Here is a 27,985-nt window from a genome sequence, read left to right on the forward strand (position 1 = left end):
CAGACGCTCGTGGAGTGCAGTCAGCTTCTTTAGCCAGTAGGCGTGAACCATGTCGGGCCCTGGTGCTGTCCAACTCTTCATACTGGAGACCCTTTCTTGGATATCTGCCACTGTGATGGTTACTGGACCCTGTTCAGGGAGGTCGCTGTGGTCTGCCCTCAGATCCACTAGCCACTGAGCATTGCCGTTATGGGTTGCGTCCTTCTCCCATATGCTCTTCCAGTATTGCTCCGTCTCCAGCCGTGGTGGTGCTGTTCTCTTATTGTTCCCTTGCCACTGAGAGTACACCTTTGCTGGTTTATTCTCCTGCCTTCTATCTCTCTGGTGTACCTCCTCAAGCGGCTGGCCAAGGCTATGAGTCTTTGCTTGGCAGTTTCCAAGATCTCAGGTATGGACAGCTTGATGTATTTCTTATGCACCTTCTTTGTCGCACCTTTCTGCAACTCCGTTAGTTGGCTAACCTCCCTCCGTGCTACTTTGATCTTGCCCTCTAGCCTCCTTCTCCATGGAGGGTACTGCCCCTTGTGGCTGTTCAACTTGTAGCCAAGCATCTCACTGATCACTGCTGCCGTATTGTAGATCAGCTTGTTAGTGTCGGTAATCGTGGTTGTAGGTATCGTCCGTAGTGCTGCATTAACATCATCTAGCAGACCTTCTGAGGGTACTTCACGTAATCTTGGTAACCGACTATGGGGGATACAGGTTTCAAGCTTACCTTCACCCTTCACATCTTCTCGAGCTCTTCTCTGAGCCCTTGGTATTTCTCGAGCTTCTCTCATTCCTTCTTCCTGATGTTGCTGTCATTCGGGACCGCTACATCGATCACTACCGCCGTCTTCTTCTGTTTGCCTACCACCACTATGTCTGCTTGGTTAGCCACCACCATTTGTCCATCTTTATCTGGAAGTCCCACAGGATCTTAGCTCGGTCATTCTCCACCACCCTTGGGGGCATCTCCCATTTTGACCTCGGAACTTCCAGGTTATACTTGGCACAGATGTTCCTGTACACTATGCTGGTCACTTGGTTATGGCGTTCCATGTATGCCTTGCCTGGTAGCATCTTGCACCCTGCTGTTATGTGCTGGATTGTCTCTGGGGCATCTTTACACAGCCTGCACCTGGGGTCTTGCCTGGTGTGATAGACCCAAGCCTCTGTGGATCTTGTGCTCAGAGCTTGTTCCTGTGCTGCCATGATTAGTGCCTCTTTGCTGTCTTTAAGTCCAGCTTTGTCCAGCCACTGGTAGGATTTCTGGATATCAGCCACCTCCTCTATCTGCCGGTGGTACATACTGTGCAGGGGTCTGTCCTTCCATGATGATTCTTCGCCTTCCTCCTCTTTTTTGGGTTTCTGCTGCCTGAGGTATTCACTGAGCACGCTGTCAGTTGGGGCCATCTTCGTGATGTATTCGTGGATGTTCGTTGTCTCATCCTGTACTGTGGTGCTGACACTCACCAGTCCCTGGCCTCCTTCCTTCCGCTTGGGGTGAAACCCTCCATGCATGGTCAGGAGCTTTTTTGTCTTGATATCAGTGGCTTCTATCTCCTCCTTTAGCCAGCTTATTATCCCAGCCGGGTACCTGATCACGGGCAGGGCGTAGGTGTTGATAGCCCAGATCTTGTTCTTACCGTTCAGCTGACTCCCCAGGACTTGCCTGACCCTTGGCAGGTACCTGGTGGTTGCAGCTTTCCTAGCAGCCTCTTCATGGTTTCCATTTCCCTGTGGGATGCCCAGGTACTTGTAGCTGTCCTCTACGTCTGCAATGTTGCCTTCTGGTAGTTCAATCCCCTCAGTTCTGACTACCTTCCCTCTCTTTGTTATCATCCGACTACACTTTTCCAGTCCGAACGACATTCTGATGTCATTGCTGTATATCCTGGTGGTGTGGATCAGTGAATCAATGTCTCGTTCACTCTTGGCATACAGCTTGATGTCATCCATGTACAGGAGGTGGCTGACAACTGTTCCATTCTGTAGTCGGGATGTTGCAAAAAACAGCAAGTTGAAGGTACAATTCCTTGAGTTATGAAATTTCCTGTCTGAACATCCTTGACATTTTGAGCCAGCTGGTTGAGTGTAAATTAGCAAATTAGCTAGCTACTTAAAAACAAGAGATATTTCAGTTTAAACTTGCAGGTTATTAAAAAAAATGCCAGCACGGCAGTAACACGTACCAGCCACTCCGGATTGCTATGGAAACCTAGCCTCCAGTCCTGCCTGCAACGTTGACACCTTCCTACCAGATGTGCTGAACAACTTCTATGCACGGTTTGACGCTCAGTGACGTGTTGGCAAGGAAGTCCACCCGCTCCTCACAACAACCAGATTCTGTATGTGACCTCGCCTGATGTGAGAAAAACTCTTTAAAAAGTTAACCTACTGAAGACTGCTGCGCCAGATAAAATCCCTGGGAGAGTGCTCAGAGAATGTGCAGACCAGCTGACAGATGTCCTCACTGATATCGTCAACCTCTCTCTGAGCACTGCTGTCATCTCAACGTGCCTCAAGGCAACCCCCCTTCGTTCCTGTGTCAAAAAAGTACCCAGTGTCCCCAGTGTCCTGCCTCAATGACTATCTTCCTGTTGCACTCATACCCATCATGATAAAGTGCTTTGAGAGGCTCATCATGAGGGACATTAAGACCCTGCTGCCAACCACACTGGACCCACTGCAGGTTACACTGCACCACCTTACAACTTGCCCTCACCCACCAGGACAATAAAGACACATATGTGCGAATGCTGTTCATAGATTTCAGTTCAGCATTCAACACAATAATTCCTCAGCATTGGAAAACTGAGCCTGCTGGGCCTGAAAACCTCCCTCTCCATCTGGATCCTGGTCTTTCTGACGTAGGCTCACGTGTTGCGATCGTGGCTCAAGAGTTGGCAGTTCGTCTTGTAATCGGAAGGTTGCCGGTTCGAGCCCCAGCTCCGACAGTCTCGGTCGTTGTGTCCTTGGGCAAGACACTTCACCCATTGCCTACTGGTGGTGGTCAGAGGGCCCGGTGGCGCCAGTGTCCGGCAGCCTTGCCTCTGTCAGTGCGCCCCAGGGGAGCTGTGGCTACAATGTAGCTTGCCATCACCAGTGTGTGAATGTGTGTGTGAATTGGTGGATCACTGAATGTAGTGTAAAGCGCTTTGGGGTCCTTAGGGACTAAGTAAAGCGCTATACAAATACAGGCCATTTACCATTTAGTGACGTCAGACAGTCCGGATCAGTAACAGCATCTCCAACACCACCAAACTGAGCACTGGAGCCCCTCAGGGCTGTATGCTTAGCCCACTAACCGCTAACTCACGACTGTGCACCAATGCACAGTTCAAACCAGATCGATGATGACCCGACTGTGGTGTGTCTTATCAGCAAGAACAATGAGTCAGCATATAGAGACAGGGTGCAACAGCGGACTGGTTTAGCATCATCAACCTGTCTCTTAACATGGACAAAATAAAAGAGATGGTTGTGGGCAGTTTAGCATGTGTGCACATGCCATACGGCTAAGAGTGGCTGGCTTGGGTTTGAATCCGACCGCATGACATCCGACCCTCTCTCTCTCCCTCCACGTTCTTGCTCTTAGTTTATTGTCTCTGTCAATAAAGGTGAAAAAGGCCCAAAAACTAATAGATGGTTGTTAAGATCACTGTCCACTTTACATCGATGGATCCTCTGTGGAAATCGGCAAGAGCACCAAATTCCTTGGTGTTCACCTGGCAGAGAACCTCTCTCCTCCTGGTCAAAAATTGTATTGTGCATGTTCCTGGGTATCAGTATCAAATTTGAAATTCTAACCCTGAAATTCAAACAACCCTAGTTCCAACTAAGGTTCTTCTTTTTTTAGGGGGGTCTTTTTGTGTGCTTTTTTTTTTTTAATATTAGAGCAGAGGGTGGGAAGACACAGCAAAAGTCCACAGGTTGGACTTGAACCAGGGACAACTGAACTACACCAGCACTCTAGGTCCTACTAATGTTTCTAACCACATCCACCCATCCACATTAAGGGGACGGCTGTGGAGCGTGTGAGCAGCTTCAAGTTCCTGGGAGTCCACATCTCCGAGGATCTCACCTGGACGACCAACTGCTCCAAGCTGGTCAAGAAGGCTCACCAGCGCCTCTTCTTCTTGAGGACTCTGAGGAAGAACCACCTGTCCTCAGACATCCTGGTGAACTTCTATCGTTGCACCATCGAGAGCATCCTGACCAACTGTATAACAGTCTGGTACGGGAACTGCTCTGCCTCGGACCGGAAGGCGTTGCAGAGGGTCGTGAAAACTGCCCAGCGCATCGCCGGAGCACCACTTCCTGCCATAAAAGATATCTACAGGAAGCGGTGTCTGAAAAGGGCTGGGAAAATCATCAAAGACCCCAGTCACCCATCACATGGACTCTTCACCCTCCTGCCCTCTGGGAGGCGCCACAGGAGCCTCCGGACTAAGACCACCAGGTACCGGAACAGCTTCTTCCCCACAGCTGTCAGACTCCTGAACTCTGCCTCCTGACATCTGACCCACGTTAAACTCATGGACTGAACATACACACACCCACAATGGACAACTGTACCCTCAAACACATAATAATAACATGGAGTGAACCACCACTCACAACCACTAGCATTTTATATAGCCTCTGTAGAAACTATCTACACCCTCACTTATCTTAACTGCACTACTGTATAGCTCTGTGTAATTAATCGTTCTGTACATTCGATAATTTTTAATCCTACAACTGTTTACAACTTGCATAGTTCCCATTTCTGTATAGCTGTGTATCTCAGATTCTGTAAAGTTATTTATTTCATATTCTGTATAGTTTTTCATATTTATATCCTGTTCATAGCCTGCACATAGCTTGTACTCACTACAGCCTGTACATACTTAGTTATAGAATATTCACAACATACTTCATACCGTGTACATTATAACATACCATAATAGACCCATTTCTGTAATATACTTACATATCTATACTATTGCTAATATATATTGTAATATACCTATATCACTAAAGCACTTCTGGATGGATGCAAACTGCATTTCGTTGCCCTGTACCTGTGCATGTGCAATGACAATAAAGTTGAATTCTATTCTATTCTATTCTAATTCTAATGTTTACATTTTTGTATATTCCTAAGGGTAATGAGTTATTCCTGACTATGTCAGTAATGGTTTTAATATGGTGCAGTTATAGCAACCACAGATAATGTTGTTTAGCCACAGTTTGTCCAGTGTGGTTCATGTGATGAAATGAAAGTAGTCGAGTCCCAGTAAAAGTTTCCACACTTAAGATCAGCCGTAAATGGAATGCTGGCCATAGAGAAGATTAGCAGTGAGTGACATGACAGTAGTAGTAGTTTGACATCAGAGCACAAAAAGAAAAAAAAGAGTAATGACTTCCATGAGATAAAGAACACGAGGGAGAGGCAAAGAACAGGGTCAATCCACACTAGAACGAAGCTGAGCAGTGGTTGAGTAGTAGCAGTGTTCAGGGAAAGATGGGGGGGTACAGATTTTTGTTGAATCAGTAGGACCAGATTTGGCTAACCTCTTTCAATTTCCCTGATCCTCCATGCTCTTTCTTAGCCTTTCTCCAATGGCTTCTCCCTTCTTCCTCATCGTCCTTTTCCTTCTTTCTCAGTCTGCATCTCTTGCTCCCCCCAGTGTTGGAGGCTGTACTGCAACCTGCTGCAGAGCTCATTGACCACAGAGAGTGAATTTGGCAATACCAGAGATCTGGGTTATCACTGTCTGTGGGGAAGATGGACTTGCATGCTGAAGGAAGACCCATCAGTGGGCAGACCAGAGAGTCCCATTCAAGGCCACTGGGGGCCATCAAACTACAGTTATGTTTGTGTAAAAAGCTGAATTAAAAAAAATTATTGAGAAGCAAAAAGAGAAGCAGCTATTGGTGACGACATGCTTAGGACTGCGGTAAGAGCTGGAACTGGACAGAAGGATGACAGACTTGAATCTACTCACATCGTCTTGGATGTCCAGGTTGCAGCCAGCTTTGAGCAGGACACGAACAACATCAATATGGCCTTTGTAGGCAGCCAAGTGTAAGGGACTTCTGCCATACTATGGACATAAAACAAACAGTAAGACAACATCAGAGTGCACATAAGATTATCACTGGAGAGTCAACTGAAAACCCAATTCTCAGTCCATGCTTTAAAAGTATAGTACACATTTTGCACAGAAAATAAACAGTGCATTACAGTGTGTTTCTCCCCAATATAAGGACCCTCAAATATGAATGTTATTGTATACATTTAGACAGTAGAATCCATATTTTTGCTGTATATATGTATATGTACTGTCAATCTGGGGCACGGTACCAAAACAAAGGAGGTCTGGATCAGCTCACTGTTTAAAAAAGCCATAATCTCTGATCCTATGGGTTAGGGCTGAACGATTATGGAAAATAATCTAATTGCGATTTTTTGCCCCAATATTGCGATTGCGATGCGATATGCGATTATTTTTTAAGGTATTTGTCTTCTGTATTATTAAACAAAGACAAGCAATACATCATATAGTATGGCCAATACTATATTACATTAATTTTAAACTGTTCTTTCCTGGAAGACAGACCTCTGTTATGATGACATGAGGTGATGCATGAATTGATGACTGACATTTTTATTTAACTTCTTCAATCACAACAGTATATTTGAACATACACAATAGTTTATTTTTAGCTTACAAACATCTGAGCATAAAGTGCTGACAAGGAACCCTGGTGTAAACATTAAAATGAAAGTCAGTACAATGTGCAGATTGCAGAAATATACATAAAAAAAATCAGTGGCTTTACCACACTCAGTTTTTCGACATCTGTGAACTACTAGACAGTCATTCAATTAAAAAATAATATTAAATAAATAAAACTAATAAATAAAAAATACACACATCTTACTGATCTCTGCAGTCAGTAACATTACACATAAAGTGCAAACATAATAGCAATTGTATAAACACACACACAAACACGCCTTTAAAGTTTAAAGGCGTGAAATTGGACGGTCTAGCCTTCTGAATCAGAAGGCTAGTTCTGATTAGCGTCACCGCTGTCTCGGTGGAGTTTAATAAACTCGGCCGTCTGCTTCTTGCTATCTAAAATATAACCAGACACTGGTGTAAATTCTCGACTGTCTCATACTTCTGTTTAATAAGTTTTCTGTTTGACGTTTAGTCAGCTGTGTGAAAACCAAGGAGGAACCCACCCGGGGGATTAATAAAGTTTTATTTTATCTAATCTAATAACTTTAATCTCAGCCAAACCGATTTACTCACGAACAAACAAAACACTGAAAAAAGCCCAACAATAACATTTTTAGGTTGTCTAAGTGACTTATATATTACGTTTAACCCGAGCAGCGAAACTCCGCGGTGATCTGAAAATGATGTGCCGGGAGTTGTGCCGTTCTCGGCCGCATCAGTAACCCTCGAGCTCCCGGCTAGCTGTCGAGCTGGTGGGTAGCAGACGCCTCTGAAAACGTCGAAGCACTTTTGCAAATATGGGATATCTTGATAAACCGAGCAGATATTTGATGTTTACACAACTACTTTCTCGCCTGAAAATATGTTAAAAGTTTATTTTGTGACCCAGAAAGATTAGTATGAGTAATTTTAAAACTTAGTAGCGGCCGCCATTGCTGGAAACTGGAGTTTGGCTGGGCCGCGCTATGAATTCTGGGATATGGTAGTAATTTGGACAGCCTTCGGCGCGTCGCTGTGACGTAATCGGTCTACAAATGCGGCCTCAGGAGGATGCAGCCCATGAATTGTATAATATAATCGCAGTATAATCGCAGCCTTTGCGGTTAGAAAATTGCACTTGATCATGTCGCGATATTATCGCAAATGCGATATATCGTTCAGCCCTACTATGGGTATTATCCAGTAGGCAGTGTAGAGCTCAGGTGGAGCCAATGGGTGAGGGGACCCGCCCAGAGCTGATTACCTTTCTCCTCCGAGTGTCTACCCCACTGCCTCTGATAAAAGCCGCCCCCAAGTAGCCTTGCAGTCCCAGCATTCATGAGCCACACCCGTTAAAGGAAACTCCCCTCTAGATCCCTCGAAGTCCCTAAAAGTCTGTTACTTTTAGGCTAGAGTAGTAAGAGCTGTTTATACTTATGTCCACCACTTTGACTTTTTAAATGTTCAATATTTTATTAAAGCAATTAACAGGAGCAAAGCAGAATCAAATAATAATAACAAAAACAAAACTATTAAAAAATAAAATAAAACAAAACAATAATCAAAGCATTTGAGTTATACTTTTCTATTTAATGCACTCTGACACGATGATTTTTTTTCTAATTTTCGAGAGGAGAGAGGTTGAGAAGAGACAAGTACATCCAGACCTGAAGATGCACTTATCTATGTTTTTGGTGTTGATAATAACAGTCCAACGGGAAACCACAGGAAAATAGAAGTTGTAATCTAGCAGGAAAACAATGGAAATCCTATTGCTGTTTCAGACTTATAATCTAACACAGCAAAAATGAGCAGAGAAAAAGCCAAAAAAAACACAAAATAGGTTTTTAAGTTCAGAGTTTGGACAGCGGTTAATTCCTCTGATGTCTCTGCTGGAATTTCAACTGTAAAATCCTAGATCCAAGAGTTAAAAGTTTGTCTTCTGAACTGCTCCTCTCGCAGAAGATAAAGAGTGTGAGTGAGAGGCCTGTTATTAAAATCCATCCATTCCTCTCCTGCTTATCCTTATCAGGGTCGCAGGAGACTATCCCAGCTACCAAATGGCAAGACAGATGGATAGATTGCCACTCTGTTGCAGGGCTAACACAGAGAGACAGGGAATCAGAGGAAGTCAGAGAACCCAAAGAGAACACACGCAAACTCCACATAGAAAGGCCCCAGCTAGATGGTAGAGTCAAACTTCCACCTTCTTGCTGTGAGGTAACAGTGCTATTCGTTATATAGTTTAAACTTAGACCTGATTATATTCTGATCAGTATTAAGCAATTAAGCACGGTTAACTGTCTGCGTAACCACACATAAATTATAGCCCCTTTTCTATTAGTACCTACTCGGCCGGGGCTCAAGCAATCCGAGCAGGTAATAAATGTGACGTGGTCAGATTGCATGCCACTGACTGGCTGGTCAGTGGCTCGTTCAAAAAATCAAAACCACAATTTTTGAAACTGGCAACGAGGGAAATGGCTCCAAAAAACACTGCCGTGTTCCCTGGAGTCTGATGAAAAGCCACAGCCCAAGCAGCAGGTATATCGTTAGCTTGATGTCCACCTTTGTCTCATATTAATTACATCACAGGACGTGCAGATGTGTTGCTATGATGACAAGCACACACAGGGTAGTACTGGGTTGTAATGGAAAACTAGTTGAGCTGAGTCGAGTTGTGTTGATCTGTGGCTAATCGATCCGGGTAGGTAATAATGAAAAAAGGGCTTATGATTCTGTTACAACACACTTAATACCATTTCTCTTAGAATCTCAGAATCACGTATAACGATAGGTTGGGACACAGTGCCTCTCCCTTAGAGATAGGGTGATAATTTCAGCCATCTGGGAAGGGCTCAGAGTAGAGCAGCTGCTCCCCCACATCGAAAGGACCCAGTTGAGGTGCTTCCAGCATTTCACAAGGATGCCTCCTGGGCGCCTTCTCAGTGAGGTGTTCCCGGCAAGTCCCACTGGGAAGAGACCCCGGGGCAGACCCACATTGGAGAGATTGCATGCTTGGAAACGCCTTGGTGTTCTCCCAGACAAACTGGAGGAGGTGGCAAGGGAGAGGGCCTTCCAAACATGAATGTTTGCTTCTGTTACTACCAGAGCCATAATTATCTTGGCCTGCCACTACCTCTTAGTTGCCTCCGGAGTCCCAAAAGCCAACCTACCCTAATAGGAGTCCTTATTGGCTCATTTCAACTCAGGTGTAAACACACTCCTAAACCACAAGGAAAGTCTTCCCAGAAGCTTTGAAGCTGTTATAGGGAAAAGGGTAGGCCAATATGTGAAAGCAGATGAGTGAATACTTTTGGCAATATCGTGAACATTCTTGCAGACATGACACAGTTATGAATATAGATATAATGAAGGCAATGTGGGATAACACTTTGATGTTAACCTTACCATTTTCCAATAACAGCAAGCTAACACTGATGTTAGTTCAATGACTAATCCTGAAAATTTCAGCATATAGCAGCAGCTTAGTCAAACCATATACTAACGTTCACGGGCAACTGAATAGTGTCTGTAATTGATAAATCTGTTTCCTAGCAGAGGGGAGACGAGTTGCCCTGTTTATTTAGAGTAAGAAATGCATACTTTATTTGGAAAAGCATAGTGTGGACTCAGCTTTCGACCCAAGACATATATAAAGAATGAAGCACAGCCCTAAGGAAGCTGTGTCAGTGGAATCCATCTGGCTCTACAGCAGCTCAGCTGTGATAGTGTTAAACATCTGGATCCCTGCAGCTCAGTGCCAACTTCAACTCATTATGTTTAATTGAAACATGCAAACAGCGTTTTCTTAAATGCAAAAATTATATAAATAATCTCAAGTATAGTCAAATATCAACTACATAATCTAAACAAAGGCATAAAAATGTACCTTCAGTCTGTCTTTTTGGAAGGTTTTCTGAAATTAATAGCAGACATGTTTTGCGCTGAAAACATGTTATGAGCATGTACACATTAATTAATATTAATATTAATAATATTAATTCAGTGTCTAACCTAACAACCCTCAGGTCAGTGGCTCAGAGTTTAATGGTCCATGTATATGTAAAATGTACATGGACCAAGTACACCCCATCCACCCTTTAGACTCACCCCTGTTTGCTGCAGGTATCACTTCCATATACAATAGAATAGCTGCCGTCAGCCTTCAGTAAGCTGTATAATTTAACAAGTCTAGTATCAGACTAAGTTAACAGGTCATCTGCATCTGTTTTAATACAACTTCTGAAGGCTTACTGCAGATTTTTGAATAATCACCCCATTAGAGCACTTTGCTCTCGGACTGCGGGCTTACATGTGGTTCCTAGAGTATGAGCAGAATGAGAGACAGCGAGCCTTCAGTTTTCAGGCCCCTCTTCTGTTAAACCAGCTTCAAATTTGGATTCATCAGACAAAATAAACAGGAGAAGCTACAGAGTTTGCTTTTCTTCTCGTTGGAGTTTTTTGATCAGGTGTTTTGATGAAAGACTCCCGATAGCTTGTTCCCAGTAAAGGTTTTATTGGTGATTACAGGAATAAGTGCTGCTGTATTGGATGCTAGAAACACGTTTTCATTCACTCAACTTGAGCTAATCATCTTGGTAACAGCTCTGCCTCTTTACTCTTCGCAGTATGTAAACAGACTCCAGCTCCATGTTACACTATGCCAACGTCATCAGCACTGCTGCTGTTGTGCTATCAGTATTTTTGTTTTGTGTTTGGTTATGTGGGCTTAACATTGTCAGACTTTTTATTCACTTGCTGCTCCTAAATATTTATATTGAAGGTCTGTTTTTAGGTGCAAATGTAGGTGAAATGTTCATGATTGTTAAACAAATCGATGCACTACAGAGCCATGTGTTAAACTATGCATCAAAGCAAAACATTTGTGTCCAATTTTTTTTAAATCAAAATATTCTAATTACTTGATGAATCGTTATAGTCCTACCCAAGACAGAACCACCATGAGCACTTGCTGCTTTGTATTTTCTCAGTCTCAAAGGAATACCGTGATCTACATGGAACCAAGATGGCGCCGCGTATGGTCGCCCTGGTGCTTCAGTGCGTTACTTTTGTTTTGTTTTTGTGCATTTCTTCTGTGTCTGGGCACTCCTCTGGATACTCGTACACCAGAGAAGAGCTCCTTAACTACAGGACTACAACGCCTGTGGATTTATTTCCAATATTTGTCGCATCTGCGGCAGATTTACTGCTGACTCTGACCAGGAAAGCGAGACGCCGAAAGAGAGGGAAGCGAGCCGGCGCACTCGTGCGTTTGAGGAGACGCGGACTGCGAACTGCTCTTCCTGGGATCTTCCTTTCTAATGTACGCTCACTCGGGAATAAGATTGACGAACTGGCCCTGATGAGAAGCATGAACAGAGACTTTGCCTCCTCCTGTGTCTTATGTTTTACGGAGTCGTGGCTCAGTGAGAACATCCCAGACTGCGCGCTCAAGCTGGAGGGCTTCCATCTGCTGCGCGCGGACTGGCAGGCCGCTCTCTCCGGTAAGTCCAAAGGTGGAGGTCTCTGCTTCTACATCAATAGTGGCTGGTGCACAGATGTAACAGTGATTGCTCAGCACTGCTCTTCCTCTCTGGAATATCTTTTTATCCACTGCAAACCGTTTTATTCTCCGCGGGAGTTTGCTTCATTCATCCTGGCCGCTGTTTACATCCCGCCAGACGCAGATGCGCAGGCAGCTCAGTGCGCACTCGCGGAGCAGATACTGCACATGGAGCGGACATTCCCGGACTCTCTCATCATTGCTCTTGGGGACTTTAACAAAGCCAATCTGAGCCATGAGCTTCCCAAATACAAGCAGTATATTAAATGCCCGACCAGAGAGGAGAGGACATTAGACCACTGTTACAGCACGATCAGCGGGGCCTATCGCGCGGTGCCCCACGCTTCACTCGGACTTTCTGACCACGTTATGATCCACCTAATCCCCGCGTACAGACAGAGGCTGAAGCTCTCCAAACCTGTCGTGAGGACTAAAAAACTGTGGAGCAACGAGGCTGTGGAGGAGCTTCGCACGTGTTTGGAGTCTACAGACTGGGACACAATGAAGGCTGCTTCTAACAGCTTGGACGAGTTTACGGACACTGTCACCTCCTATATCCACTTCTGTGAGGACAGCATTGTGCCATCACGCACCAGGGTGAGTTATAACAATGACAAACCCTGGTTTACTCCTAAACTCAAAAAGCTGTGGCTGGAAAAGAGTAAGGCGTTCAGAAGCGGAGACAGGGACTGCTACAGAGAGGCCAAGTACAAGTTCACTAAAGAAGTGGACATTGCTAAACATCAGCACTCTGAGAAGATGCAGCAGCAGATCTCAGAGAATGACTCGGCCTCTGTGTGGAAAGGTTTTAGGAATATCACAAACTACAAGCCTAAAACCCCCCACTCCACTGATGACTTGCTCTTAGCCAACACCCTTAACGACTTCTACTGCCGTTTTGACGAGCCATCAGGCAGCCTTCACACCTCCAACGGCCCCAACAATAGAGGCACTTTGGACACTAATTCCCCCACCTCTCCCCCCTCCATAGAGCCATCACCACCTTCAAACTGTTCACCTACAACACCCCCCTCCTCACCCCACACAAAAGAGGATTTCACACCACCTCCTCCCACCACAACTCTTCATATTCATGAAGCAGATGTGAGGAAGCAGTTTAAGAACCTGAATGCTCGGAAAGCTCCCGGCCCAGACGGCGTGTCTCCTGCCACCCTCAGACACTGTGCAAACGAGCTGGCCCCAGTGTTTTCTGGCATTTTCAACTCCTCACTGCAGGCATGTCATGTGCCTGCCTGCTTCAAGTCCTCCACCATAATCCCTGTCCCCAAGAAACCTAGGATCACTGGACTAAATGACTACAGACCCGTGGCTCTGACATCTGTGGTCATGAAGTCTTTTGAGCGCCTAGTTCTCTCCCATCTCAGGACCCTCACGGCCCCCCTCCTGGACCCCCTGCAGTTTGCATATAGAGCCAACAGGTCTGTAGACGACGCCATCAACATGGCCCTACACTTCATCCTGCAGCATCTGGACTCCCCAGGAACCTACGCCAGGATCCTGTTTGTGGACTTCAGCTCTGCCTTCAACACCATCCTTCCAGACCATCTCCGAGACAAGCTTTCCCAGATGAATGTGCCTGATCCCATCTGCCGGTGGATCACTGACTTCCTGACGGACAGGAAGCAGCATGTGAGGCTGGGAAAGAATGTCTCGGACTCCCGGACCATCAGCACCGGCTCCCCTCAGGGCTGTGTTCTTTCTCCTCTGCTCTTCTCCCTGTACACCAACTGCTGCACCTCCACCCACCAGTCTGTCAAGCTAATCAAGTTTGCAGATGACACCACCGTTATTGGGCTCATCTCTGACGGGGATGAGTCTGCCTACAGGAGGGAGGTTGAACATCTGGTGTCCTGGTGCAGCCACAACAACCTGGTTCTGAATGCCCAGAAGACAGTGGAGATTATTGTGGACTTCAGGAAGCACACAGCTCCACTCCCCCCCATCATCCTGACTGACACCCCCATCACCTCTGTGGACTCATTCCGCTTCCTGGGTACCACCATCACTCAGGACCTGAAGTGGGAGCCCACCATCACCTCCGTCATCAAGAAAGCCCAGCAGAGGATGTACTTCCTGAGGCAGCTGAAGAAATTCAACCTGCCAACACGGACGATGATGCAGTTCTACACTGCAATCATCGAGTCCATCCTCACCTCCTCCATCACCGTGTGGTACGCTGGAGCCACTATCAGGGACAAACAGAGACTGCAGCGTGTTGTGCGCTCTGCTGAGAAGGTGATTGGCTGCAGACTCCCATCTTTGCAGGACCTGTACACCTCCAGGACATTGCGGCGTGCAGCTCGGATCTCAGCTGACCCTTCTCACCCTGGACACAGTCTGTTTGACCTGCTCCCCTCAGGCAGGAGGCTCCGGTCCATTCGCACCAGAACCTCTCGCCATAAGAACAGTTTCTTCCCCTCTGCTGTTGGACACATGAACAATAACCATATGACTGTTCCCACCACTAACACATGACCCTACGCTGTGTCACTGCATCATTCCATGTTTGGCACTGATCACCACCTGCACTCATGTATATATCTTTCTACGTAGCACTCTTAATTCCTATTCTCATGTATATATCTCATGTATAGCTCATGCACATATCTTTCTACGTAGCACTTTTAATTCTTATCCCTACTTTTATTTTTTCATGTCTATTTAAGTGCTATTTATGACACTATTTAAGTGCTATTTATGACACTATGTTTGCACTGAAGCACCGCAGCAATTTCCTAATGTTGTAAACCTGCTCAACATTTGGCAATAAACCCCTTTCTGATTCTGATACATCTGGTGTTCAGTAAGGACAAAGTTCTGTCTCTGCCGCCACACTGCCCATTTGACTGTGCCATCAACCTTCTACCAGGAGTCACACTACCCACCAGTAGTTTATACAACCTCTCTCAGCCAGAAAGAGAGGCCATGGAAAAATACACGGAAATGCTTAGCAGCAAGAATCATCCAGCCATCTTCTGCTCTGGTTACTGTTAGGGTTTTTTTTATTGCCAAACCAAAAAACATGACACTGATGCCTTTTTCCACTTGTACCTACTTGGCTCAACTTCGCCTGACTCAACTTGATTTGACTGGGTTTTTAGGGTTTTCCATTAAGGGGTACCACTTGGTACCAGGTACTTTTTTAGCACCTGTTCTGATAGGTTCCAAGTGAATTGAGTCCATCCAAAAATGTGACGTCAACAGACTCCATGCCATAAATTGCCCAGTCAATCGCGTTACTCGATGATTCGTGAGTGTGATTCCTATATAGAAATCAAAAACCAACATTTTTGAAACCCAAAAGTGAAGGAAATGGCTGCACAAAATCCAAGATCGTGGTCCCCAAGTCTAACAACAAGCCATAGACTTAGCAGAAGGTATACCATCTCAGCTTGAGTCGAGTCAAGCCGAGTAGGTACTAGTGTAAAATAAGCTTAAGACCTTGTATAGATTAACATGGAGTTAATCAGAGCAGATCACCATTAAAAATAAATACCCACTCCCTCTCATCAGCTCAGCATTCAAACCATTACACAGAGCCAACATTTTCATAAAACTGGACTTGCCTACCACCTGCTTAGACTCACAGAATGATGGGTGGAAAACTGTTTTTAACACTCCCCTAGGACAGTTTGGGTATTTACTGATGTCTTTTGGTTTGACTAACATGGCTCTTAAAAACCATGTGTTAAGTTATTTCTTGGACATGTTTGCTTTCATATATCTTGACAATATTTAGGTCTTGTTCAAATCTCTCAGTAAACACTGCTGTCATATAAACCAAGTCCCCCAAAGGCTGTACATGAAAACTGAAAAGTGAGAATTTCATGTGTAACATTTTTGGAATATGTGTTGATGCAGGTGAAGACAGACCTGGAGAAGACCAAGGCTATGGATGAGTGGCCACTACCAACCACCCTCCATAACTTCACTCAGACAGATACTGCACTCACCAAACTCATCTCTCCCAAAGTTCCCATCTCTCAGTCCACAGAAATCGACATTGCCTTCCGTAAATTTAAGGAGCGTTTCACACCAGCACCCATCCTGGTCTAACCCAACCCCAAACTTTAGTTCATTGTGGAGTTAAATGCCTCTAGACTCCGATGTCAGTCCAGTCCTGTTCCAATATTCAGGACAAGAAAGTAAGCTTTGCCCCTATAGTTACTTTTCCCGGCTTCTAACACCTGTTCCATGTAATTATGATATTGGAAAATGCAACCTGCTGAAAGTCAGGCTAACCTTTGTGGAAGGGGGTAACTGGAAGGCCTTAATGTTAGGACTTCACACTGGGAAATAACCATCTTATCCAGCAGGTGTTGCAGGTTTTGATTAGATTTTGTCACTTGCTTACCTCCTTATGTAGAGATATTACTGGTCTCCATAGTTTGTTTTTTTGTTTGTTTTTTGCCTGTCCCGTTTGGTTCTTTTGCCATCAGAATTATTGTCTAAAGGCAAAGAAAGATGCCCAACGGATTTACTTTACCAAATGGACCATCCCGGCCTTGCCGTATTGGTCTATTTGATTTCACCTTTGATTCAAATCAAATGGTCTCCATAGTTAATAGGTCCACTATTATTCTGTCTTCCTGGAGTTTAAACTTATCTTGGATAGCGTATGGTCACAACTCACTAATGTTATCTGGTACAGAACTCTTCCCATTTGAGATATCCTTAGCTTACCAGCATTCATTAGTCCCAGCTCAGGAAAAGGATTTGGTCACACCATCTGTGCAGCAGCCCCTGCACAGATGCAGATGGATTTGAAAATATAACTGAATAGCACAGGACAATGAGCCCAAACACACCTCCAGGCTGTGCAAGGGCTATTTGACCAAGAAGGAGAGTGATTGAGTGCTGCACCATGGCCTCTACAGTCTCCAGACCTAAAACCAATCAAGACGGTTTGGGATTATACGGACTGCAGAGTGAAGGCAAAAGGGCCAACAAGTGCTCAGCGTCTCTGGGAACTCCTTCAAGACTGTTGGAAAACCATTTCAGGTGACGACCTCATGAAGCTCATCGAGAGAATGCCAAGAGTGTGCAAAGTAGTAATCAAAGCAAGGGGTTGCTATTTTGAAGAATCCAAAATATAAAACATGTTTTGAGTTATGTCACACTTTTTTGTTTACTACATAATTCCATATGTGTTCATTCGTGGTCTTGATGCCTTCAGTGAGAATCTACAATGTAAATAGTCCTGTGTCCAAACTTTTGACTGGTAGTGTACATAATTGTATCACTTACCTTGGTAACGGCTACTTTTGCGCCTTTGTTGATAAGCTGGACCACACTGTCAACTTGTCCTTTGTGTGAAGCTACGAGGAGGCGCTCGGAGAGTGCGAGGACCTCCGCTGCATCCCGCTGGTTCATGAAGCAGGATGCTGTCTCCAGTTGTGGTTGCTGCTGTCTCCAAAAAGCAGCTGTAGAAATGGGCTATGACATGCTCTAACTCATAGTGAGCGCCAGTGCAGACAGAAGTCCCAAAGAAGAGCCCAAGAGGATGCCGTTTATTCTTCTGTTCTTTTGTTTTGTTCTACAACCTTTTCACACTACCAGGGTTCCTCCTCTTCATCCTGACAGCTGTTTGGAAGAGAACTGGAAACAAGCCATAGCAGGTTATCAACCAGGAAAACCAGACAGTGACACCACTATTCTTCAGGTTTCTTGGCCTATGTACATTTCTGGTAGAATCAAGTGAGTTGAACAGAAATAATCTAGTGAGAGCGTAAAACCCCAAAACAGGGGTCAAATTTGATAATTTAATGACTGGTTTGCTGAGAAGCAAGCCCTTAATACACACTGAAACTAGCTCAAACAGCTGTAAACTAAATGAATATTTAAGTTTTCAAACATTACTTAAATTAACTTTCTTTACATATGTCACTGGAAAGAAAGTCACACAATAAATCTGATTTAAAAAAATTAAATAGGGCTGCACTGATCCATACAGTATTTTACATAAAAAGAAGGTAAAAGATATAGAAACACAAAAGAGCTGTAGAGATTAAACAATAAAAAAGGACATAAAAAGTAGCTAAAAAACACAGTCAACACCTTACACTGGGTCAAAGTCAGGGAGTAAAACTGTGTTTTTAAACGTCATTTCGAAACAGCCTGCCCGATGTACAATGGTAAATAATTCCATAATTTTGGGGCTGCAACTGCAAAAGTTCTGTCACCTCTGAGTTTGTGTTGCATTTTTGTACCAAGCAAAAGGATCTGGTCTGCTGACCTGAGAGCAAGAGACAGGACATGTGGGCGCAGCGGTTCAGACAGATAAAATGGGGCACAACCATTAGAGAGACTTAAAGACAAATAAAACAATTTTAAAATGGACTGGTAAAACACTTGAAGCTAAAATCTGAGTGATGTGCTCCCGCTTGCTTGCACTAGATAAAAAAAATCGAGCAGCAGCATTTTGCACAAGCTGAAGGTGAGCAATGGAGGCTTGGTGGATTCCTATAAAAACAATCCAATACCAATACCTTGGCTTGGTATTACAAATACCAAGTACAGATTTAATATCAATGTTAAATAAATAAGCTACAGTCCTTACTGTAAGGAAGAGTTTGGAAATAATTTTATGTGTAAGCCAAGACCAGTCTCAACTTAAGCAGCTGCAAATCTCTGTAAAATCAAATATAACAAATACATTAAATAACATAAATTTACTGCTCTTTACTAGTAAAATAAATGGCAACATGCCAGACATAAATTAAACGAAAGTCATTTGAGTAATTATGCTGCTGTCATTTAAAGTCATACTACTTACTCTCCTTGTTCCTCCTTGCACACACGTGTTTGAAGGTGATAAGAGAAAACTCAAGCGAAATAACAACTGAGTTGATGACAAAATGTTATGTTACTGCAAGCAGATGTTTCACTAAACCAACATCCCTCTAGCTTCTACATTATTCAATGTTTCTGACCAAACATGATAAGAGAGAAAGTAAATGAACAAGCGAGAGAGTTATGCCAATGAGATGTTATTTGATGATTTTAGTCATGTCAGTCATGTCATAAACAACGTACAAATACAAGTGTTTTAGTAAATGCCTCCAAATTGAAACTTTACTGTTAACTGTCTCTAAGCCAAATTTGTCCTACTAATGGCTGGTGCTGGTGGTGAAGTAAATATAAAAACAACACAGAATTGAATTGTTTGGAATATGAATTGGGTCAGAAACCTAAAATTCCTAATCCTATGCTATAGGCTTTTGCCCTTGCATAAACTCTGTCCTCTGGTAGAAAATTATATCATATCATCTGTGAGGTGTTTATCGGCGCTTAAGTCAGAGCTGCAACGAGCATAATTCACAAGGTCTAACAAGCAAACCACAAATTAACAGCCGGCCAATTCAATTCAATTTTATTTACACAGCGCCAAATCACAGCAACAGTTGTCTCAAGGCACTTTATATTGTGAGGCAGACCCTACAATAATACATACAGAGAAAAACCCAACAATCATATGACCCTCTATGAGCAAGCACTTTGGGTCGAAAGGGGAAAGGGCGAAAAAAGGGGGAGAAAACACCAACATTTTGTATCACACGTCTCATGTCTTTCTGTGTCTAATTTAAAAATCTGATCTTCCAAACTTTTTTTCTTTCTGTCATACATAACAAACAGATTGCTACAACATTTCAATGTTTGTTACATGTAGTTATTTACTTCTTTGCAAGCCAACTCTGCTCATGTCAGCTGATTGTTGTATTTGCTTAAATAGCAACAGAGACGTTGCCTTCTGGTGGACAAACAATGCAATGTTAACAGTCATAACTTGTTTGAAGGTTTTCTTTTGTCACTTATTGGCCTCTTAAAGTTAAGCTGTCCATGCAATCATAAGAGAACAGCAAACCCTGGAAGCCAGAACGTTTTTCTGTGCTACAGGTGGCACAAGAAATGACATGTTGGAGATGACAACAAATATAAAAAAAAATCTTTGTAACCTTAACCTCAACAACAGAGAAATGTATCACTACACAAAGAAACATGATCAGTAAAATTATTGCACTTTGTGATGATTTCTTTTTACATGGACATCATAAAAGCAATATACAAGCTTGTAACCTACGTTTTAGACAGGAAGTGAGAGAGAGTAAAACAGCATTTCCACTCAGCACTGATTGTACAGCTCTATTCCACAGAGGAAGAGGCATGGTCCATCTGATTCCTGAAGTCTATCTATGATGACAGTCCTATTTTATTTCTTTTTTCCATTACAGGAAACAGCAGAGAATGAGATAACATGGCACAGAAGAGATCAACAGGACCGATGCACCACAGGCCTGCATGGCTAAATCCAGAGAAGAGAGACACTAACTTTTTAGCCTAACTCACACATAAAATATGGCGGTACATAGCTTTCTTTTGCCAGTTCATTCCACCTGACATCATTAGTTTTAATATCACTAAACCTTTGCACAACTGGGCACCTATAAGTTATTTAATGTGTATGATATCTTTTTAACATGCATGTTTGTGTGTATAATTGGGTCATTCGCTGTCCCTCAGGCTATGGCATGTCGATACAGTGGGATAAATCATTTTTTGATCCCCTACTGTACTTGTAAGTTTGCTCATTTACAAAGAAATTGCTAAAATCTCTCATATTTATGGTAGTTTCCAATAATTGAGAGATGGAGTAACAACCAAAAATCCAGAAAAACACATTCAATTAAAGTTACAAATTGATGTAGATGTCCATGAGGGAAATAAATATTTGATCCTCAAGTAAAACATTGTGGCGCAACGGTAAGATTTTTCTTGTTCTTAGTTACCAGATTTGCACACAGCCAAGGAGAGATTTTGGCCTACTCCTCTTTACAGAGACACTAAATCCTTTATGTTTCTTGTATGCTGCTTTGGAACTCAAAGGTTAAATTCCCTCAACAGATTTTCTATATGATGGAGTTCTGATCTACCTAATGAATAAACTCTATCCTAATTGAAGACAGGAAAGAAAAGTCTGCAAAAACAATGACTGTGTCAATCGACTTCCTTACCAACAAACCACAGTACATTAAGGACTATGTCTGTGAGGTGGTGGTATGCAGCACGGGGCCCCTCAGGGAACATTGCTCCCTCTCTTTCTCTTTACCCTCTATATTTTGCACTTCAAATACAATACGAAATCCAATAAAGTGAACTGGTCACATAACACTCATACTCTGGAAAAGAAGGGGCAAAGTTGGCCCTATCGGCTGGACAAGCTGAGGTCGTTTGGGGCGTGCAGAACATTGCAAAGGACCTTTTACAGCACTGTGATGACTATCAGTTAGATGTCTGCTGGGGAGGTGGTCAGTAAGAGGGACAGAAAATGGCTTAATTATCTGTAGGCATCTGCCTGATTCTGCTCAAAATGCGTCTGTTGTTTTTTCTAGATGTAGATGGGAGTGAGTAGGAATTTTGACATGACCATGAGATGCTTCTCTTTAACATAGCAGGACTTATACCCAAAATCTCCATCTAGTCAGTAATACTGATAACCCATAATCCAGTGGTCCCCAACCCCCCTGGCCACGTACTGGTACCGGTCCGTGAGTCGTTTGGTACCAGGCTGTGAGAGTTGAGGCTTAGGTGTGAAATTTATGGTTTTCAGGGTTTTTATTGCTAACTTGGTTTCCCTGGGTCTTTTCCCGTGGTGTAGTTGTGTGTCTTATTTTGAAAGAAATATTTATGTGTTACCACAGCAACCAGAGAGCATTAAGGGGCAGAGAGGAGGATGTTACTCTCAGTTTAGTTGGCACATTTCAGGAGGACGCTACTAATAAAGTTACACAATTACACAGTGAATTTGCGTTTGTTATTATATTTACAAAATACCACAGTTTTTGTCTTGGTCGTATCATTTTATTCTGTTGTATTTATCCGCGACACCTTAAAGGCTGGTCCGTGAAAATATTGTTTGACATTAAACCGGCCCATGGCGCAAAAACGTTTGGGGACCGCTGCCATAAGCAACATAGATTTGTAGAAACCACGCAGTCTGTTATAAGACTTGGAGGTTTGAAAGTTTCCTTGAAACTTCCCCAAAAAATTAAAATAAGATCACACAAACGGTGGAATGGCAAAGAAAGCTCACAGGCCTATGTCACTACTCTCGGAGGCTGATTGACAGAGGCTGAAAAGAGTGCCAATGCACCATAGTAACATTTGAATGGCTCCCTGCTGCCAGGTGAAACTGAATTAAAAAAGGGGGGAATTCTCTCCCAGACCACATTCCTGTTGATTCTGCTGAAGAGTCTGTTCAGCCAGAGACCCATGCACACAAAGAAGCCTTGGCAGTCACAGTGAGGCTCTTCGCTCACAGCTAGACAACAAAGCTTTTGTGCAAACTTGTAGGAACTCAAAACTGAGTACAAAAAACAAGAAATGCCAAGCCCTCACTTTTCACAGGGGTCAGGGGAGAAAAACCTGCAACCTGCTCACTCCAGAAAAAAACATCCTTCTCATGCACAATCCATGCAAGCTGAATTTCTTAAGTTGAAAAGGGAAAATTATTAAAAGAGATGTAATGCCTGTATTATGAATAAATGTTTGTATGTTATTTCTGTTTTACAATTGTTAATACTGTTTATTGATTACATTACTAATGGGGTATGAAAAGTTGCTTAATCAAGCAAAAAGGTTCTTAAAGGCGGCAATGATGAAGTAAACTGCGACATGTGAGTGAGATGGATGTCAGGAACCCAAAATGAGATGATTAAAAGAATAGCAGTAGTGATAGCTGGAGGCCTCGGGGAAGGGACTGCACAGGGTCATCTAGTGTGTGTCACTACGGGTTAATGCCACATAAGGCCCATTATTTATGTTTTGATTATTTAATTTAAATGTAATAAATAAGTACACAATATTACAATAATTTACTGTGTTCTGGAGTTCTCTGTGTATTTTATGTTTCCTAGTTTAGTTTGGGTTTCTTCAGTATTTCTCGTCTAAGTTGTTATTTGGTCCTGTTCACGTCTTTGTCTTGTCTCTGTGTCCTTCCCTCAGCATTCACCCAGTTAGGTCAGTATTGTCTTCGTGTTTGTCTAGTTCCCTGTTTGCCCAGTCATGTCTCTGGATGTGTGTGTGTCTGGTTTCTCTCGTCCCTCGCTCTCTCTCTCCTTCCTCTGTTCCCTGGGTTCCATCAGTCTGTGTGTCAATGTGTGTGTTCCCTGTACTTCCTGTTTTTCTTCGATAGCCTCCTGTCTGGTGTGCGTCATGTTCAGTTTTGCTTTCACCTGTCGCACTCTCAACTTAGAAAATTACAAAAAGAGATTACAGCCTGCACATTTAGCTTATTAAATAGAAATAGCACTTTGAGACTCTCTGACTCTGAAGGTGAAAACATCAAAAACTCTAGCTGTATTACCTTTGTGCAATGAGGCGGATCATAAACATACAAAAATGAACTTGTGCTCTGAGCCACAACACTGCCCGCTGAACATTCGCCATTATAGTATTTAGGTCATGTGTTATGCTTCTGTGAGTGCTCATATCTGTAAAGTACATCTGTGGAGTCCCATGGTGCTCTGCATGAGCTTTCAATACACAGATACTATATAGCCTGGATTACCAATAGGCGGACCGCGATCATGACACAGACGCCATTCTTTATACCAGACCTTTTACTAGATTTTGACAGACCATTTCTATTTTTCCTATCCTGCACAACATTTCTCATATGCAATAGGGTTATTTTAATCTATGCAGCCTTTTTCTTTGTCTTGTGGTTGTCAATGTTTGTACACAAGAAGCACACATACCAGTCACATACATTAAACTAAACAAGAGTTTTTTAAGGTAAAGAAATGAGATATTCTTTATAGCAAAGTCAGTCACCTGATCCCAAATAAACAAATCAATACAAAACAGAATACAAAGAAAGCCACAAAAAGCAGCAACTGAAGGTGGCAGCAGTAAACGCCTAGCAGGTTATCTCAAGAAAAGAAATACAGCATTTCGTGATATTCATTTGAGCTCTAGACTAAGGCAGTCATTGAGGCCAAAGGATTTTCATCAAAGTATGAAAAACAAAATATCCTTTCTTTTTGTAATATACCTAATATACACTATATTGCCAAAAGTATTCTTTTGTCTGCCTTCATACGCATATAGGGCTGCTCGATATAACGATATATATCGGATGACGATATAAAAACGTCTATCGTTTCATTTTACGCTATCGTTTGTTTCGTAGTGTTGCAAAATAAAGTGTTTACGGCAATATTTTTTCATCGTTTTGATGGTCACTGTAGTGGCTATATTAATTTCTTAAAGTTCTCTCTTTAACCACACTACAGACGGACAAGCGCCTATTTTTATGTGTTGTCGTTAGCAACAACGACGGTAACACCATCGCATGTCCGCTTGTTTATGTTCCACATAAACCTTTCACAATAAAGCTCAAGATCCTATTGAGACTTTTCAAAATAAACTGAATCACGTGAAAGAGAAGATTATTTACGGATGAGAAGTAAAAAACAAAAAAGACGCCAGGTGCTAAAAAATAAACCTTAGACTCAAACGTTAGAACAGGCTTTTCCCAGCAGCACGCCGTGTAATAAATACTCACAAAGAAAACGGCGGCCGTTACAACTTATGTCTAAAAATGTATCGTTTCATGCATCGGTTAAAACACTCGACTCCAGGTACATGACGCCCAGCTGGAAACACTTCCCGCAAGTCGAGCTGCCCGAGATTGACAGAATTTACAGAAAATGTTACATTTTTGTGATTTATATCGTTATCGGGACGATAGAATTCTTATATCGGGATATGAGATTTTGGTCATATCCCTATACGCAGTGTTGGGAAGGTTACTTTTAAAATGTATTCCATTACAGATTACAGAATACATGCCCCAAAATGTATTCTGTAACGTATTCCGTTACGTTACTCAATGGGAGTAACGTATTCTGAATACTTTGGATTACTTAATATATTATCATGCTGTTTACAACTACATGAATGTGATTTATTACTATTACTGAAGGTTCGCGGCTCTGAACCATAGTAAAGGGACCTCTGGCTAATACGTCGGGTTCCGTGTCGGGCTTGTAGCCGAAAACTACCTTTACTTTGTTGTCTGGGTCAAGTTTGCTAGCGAGAGACAGAGAGAGGCGTTGAAAGGCTGCTCCAACGGAACTTATTGTTTCGGAGGAAAACACGAACACTGTGTACAGTCGAGTCTTAATAGCTTACTTACAGCTGGGCTCGTCAGGCACTCTTTTTGGCTGCAGTGGTTATTATTATATTTACATGCTTCCAGCTCCCGTTTTTGCTCGGTGACAGCTCGTACTTTTCCTTTTTCTCCCTCCCTCGCTCACAGACACATTACGGGTACGGCAGTCCATTCTCCCTGCAGCACGGACTACACTGCCCATCAGGCTACATTCTTTAGAGCTATGCCTGTAGCATCCTGCCTATTAGCTTACCACACCAACAACAACAAAAAGGCGCTCTTTCACCCAGGAAACACAGAGAGAGAGCGTCACCCTGTAACCATGGCAACCGTAACGCTGCCACCTGGAACAACAGAACAGAGATGCCAAACAAACCCAAACAATCCTGACCCGCCACAATATGAAACAGGAAAGTACCGCCGAGTAATCCATTTATTTCAACAAAGTAACTGTATTCTAAATACCACCTTTTTAAACGGTAACTCTAACGGAATACAGTTACTCATATTTTGTATTTTAAATACAATACAATATTTAAATATGGTACATGTATTCCGTTACTCCCCAACACTGCCTATACGCATATGAATTTGAGTGGCACCCCATTCATATGCTGTTGACCCACACTTTGTAGCTTTAACAATTTTAACTCTTCTGAGAACAGTCATCTCTTGACAAAGTTGAAGACCTGTGCACTAGAGCAGGGCGATATGGCCAAAAATATTTATCACGATATATATTTGAAAATTTGTGATAACGATATAACTGACGATATAATTGATGCGAGACAAAATACAACTCCACAACATTACTAGCGCAAAAAGACAACCTTCCATTTATTTTCACTTAAACAAGAAGCTGGTTTTTATGTACATTAAAGCTTTATAAAAATTTAACAGTGCAAATGCAAATTCCTTGCTGAAAGTTTAACCAAAAGGCATTTCCAGTAGAAATGGGCTGACATATCCTGAGCATAACCATGTATAATATATACTGAAGTTAAAAAGAGGTGCTTTGCAACATTAAACTGCAGTGTGCAGTACGTATTTTTCGGACCATAAGGTGCACGGGATTATAAGGCACATTAAGCGAAACAAAGCAGTCAGATAAATCAAACTTTATTAAACTCATTCTTCTTGCTTCCTCCACTTCTGTACCATTGATTCATTAATGTTGAATTCTCTGGCAGCTGCTCTATTCCCATGTTGTTGCAGTATATTAATGACTAACCTTGTATTGTGGATGAATTATCTCAGTTGTTCTCCTGACTGAAGTTTGGTCCATTTACAGCATCCTGCCATGCGATTGCATTTGTCTCTAACCATGAGGAACCTTCACGTTAACTTTTATAAGTGGAAAAGTGTTAGTGTTTGTCCTCCAGCTTCACTGTTTATGTTGTGCTAACATAGCTGTGTCGCTAGCGATCACGTAGCACATCATTATATACCACCTAGCCCAACTTCAGTAACCCTACAAACGTCACTGCTGTTTAGTTTCCTGTCTTCATTTATGTTGGACGTGATAGCAGAGCTGTACGTTTGATTTTTTTTCAGAAATCTCTCAGTCAGAACATGCAATATTATGCTTAGGTAACTAGCGAAACTAGCGAGCTAACTTCCGCTAGCTTCCTGCTAACTTCTGACTCCGTTAAATGTAATACATTCTGTTTTCATGGATGCCTGGATGTTAAACTTCATAGTTACACCTGGTAAAGCAGCAATACTGATCGTTTTATTAAAGATGAAAGAATTTAGACAGTTTTTAACTCTCAGTAATGCTGCAGTGTTCGTTTGACCTGAAGAGGGGGGTTTAGGACCCAGATTATTCCCAGATTTAAGAGCATCTTAGTCCGACAAATACGACAATAACGACGGCCGCTTGCATGTTCTGCAAAAAAAAAAAGTGCTTTGTCTGTATCTGACGGACAAACACCAAACCAGTTCCACATCGCTGAAGTTGCACCATTTTTACAAACCAATTCTGGTTCATCTGTTTCACTCAACAATCGGCCATGTGCGTATGAAAACAAAGGCACTGCGCATGCGCGTTTTACTCATATTCTATCGCGATATTTCATTTTCCTATCGTTGCCTAACATTATACCGGTATTACCGTGAACGGTATAATATGGCCCAGCCCTACTGTGCACACACTATGTGCCTCAGCATACGCTGATCCTCCTTTGTGAGCAGCAACAAATGACTGGGGAATATATAGTGGCAAGGAAATTTCACAACTGGACTGGCAAGATGCAAAAGTGGCATCCTATAATGGTACTATGCTTGAATTCACTGAGCTGAGTTTGCACCCCTGTACACCACCTGTCAAAGAGGGCAGGTCCAGAGTGGTGGAGCCCAGACCCTCTACAGCCATATCAGGCTAGGGTGATGTACACAGTGTAGGAGGATTGACCAGCAGAAGCACATTACTAATGGTTAAGCTACTGAAGCCTTACACACCATGATTTTAGGTGTGTGAGTGAGATAAAACACAAAATGAGAAAAGAAAATGTTAACAAATACTCA

The 27,985-nt window shown here is 42.8% G+C and overlaps 1 protein-coding gene across 4 annotated transcripts in view; it reads right to left on the bottom strand.

The window, feature by feature from the left end:
- Nucleotides 1-27,985, bottom strand: part of ankrd6b (ankyrin repeat domain 6b) — a 72,615-nt gene that overhangs the window by 34,361 nt on the left and 10,269 nt on the right. For 2 of the 4 annotated variants that reach the window (XM_004564717.4, XM_004564716.4), the window contains exons 2-3: nt 17,533-17,883; nt 5,976-6,074 (exon numbers count right to left, since the gene is read on the bottom strand). In XM_004564717.4, the coding sequence (XP_004564774.3) occupies nt 5,976-6,074; nt 17,533-17,658 (225 nt within the window). In that variant the 5' untranslated portion in view covers nt 17,659-17,883. Of the gene's footprint in view, nt 1-5,541; nt 6,075-17,532; nt 17,884-27,985 lie in introns of those variants that run through there. The other 2 variants (XM_004564715.5, XM_004564714.5) reach the window with 1 other exon arrangement.

The sequence above is a fragment of the Maylandia zebra genome, linkage group LG15 (assembly GCF_041146795.1).
Source record: "Maylandia zebra isolate NMK-2024a linkage group LG15, Mzebra_GT3a, whole genome shotgun sequence".
NCBI lineage: Eukaryota > Metazoa > Chordata > Actinopteri > Cichliformes > Cichlidae > Maylandia > Maylandia zebra.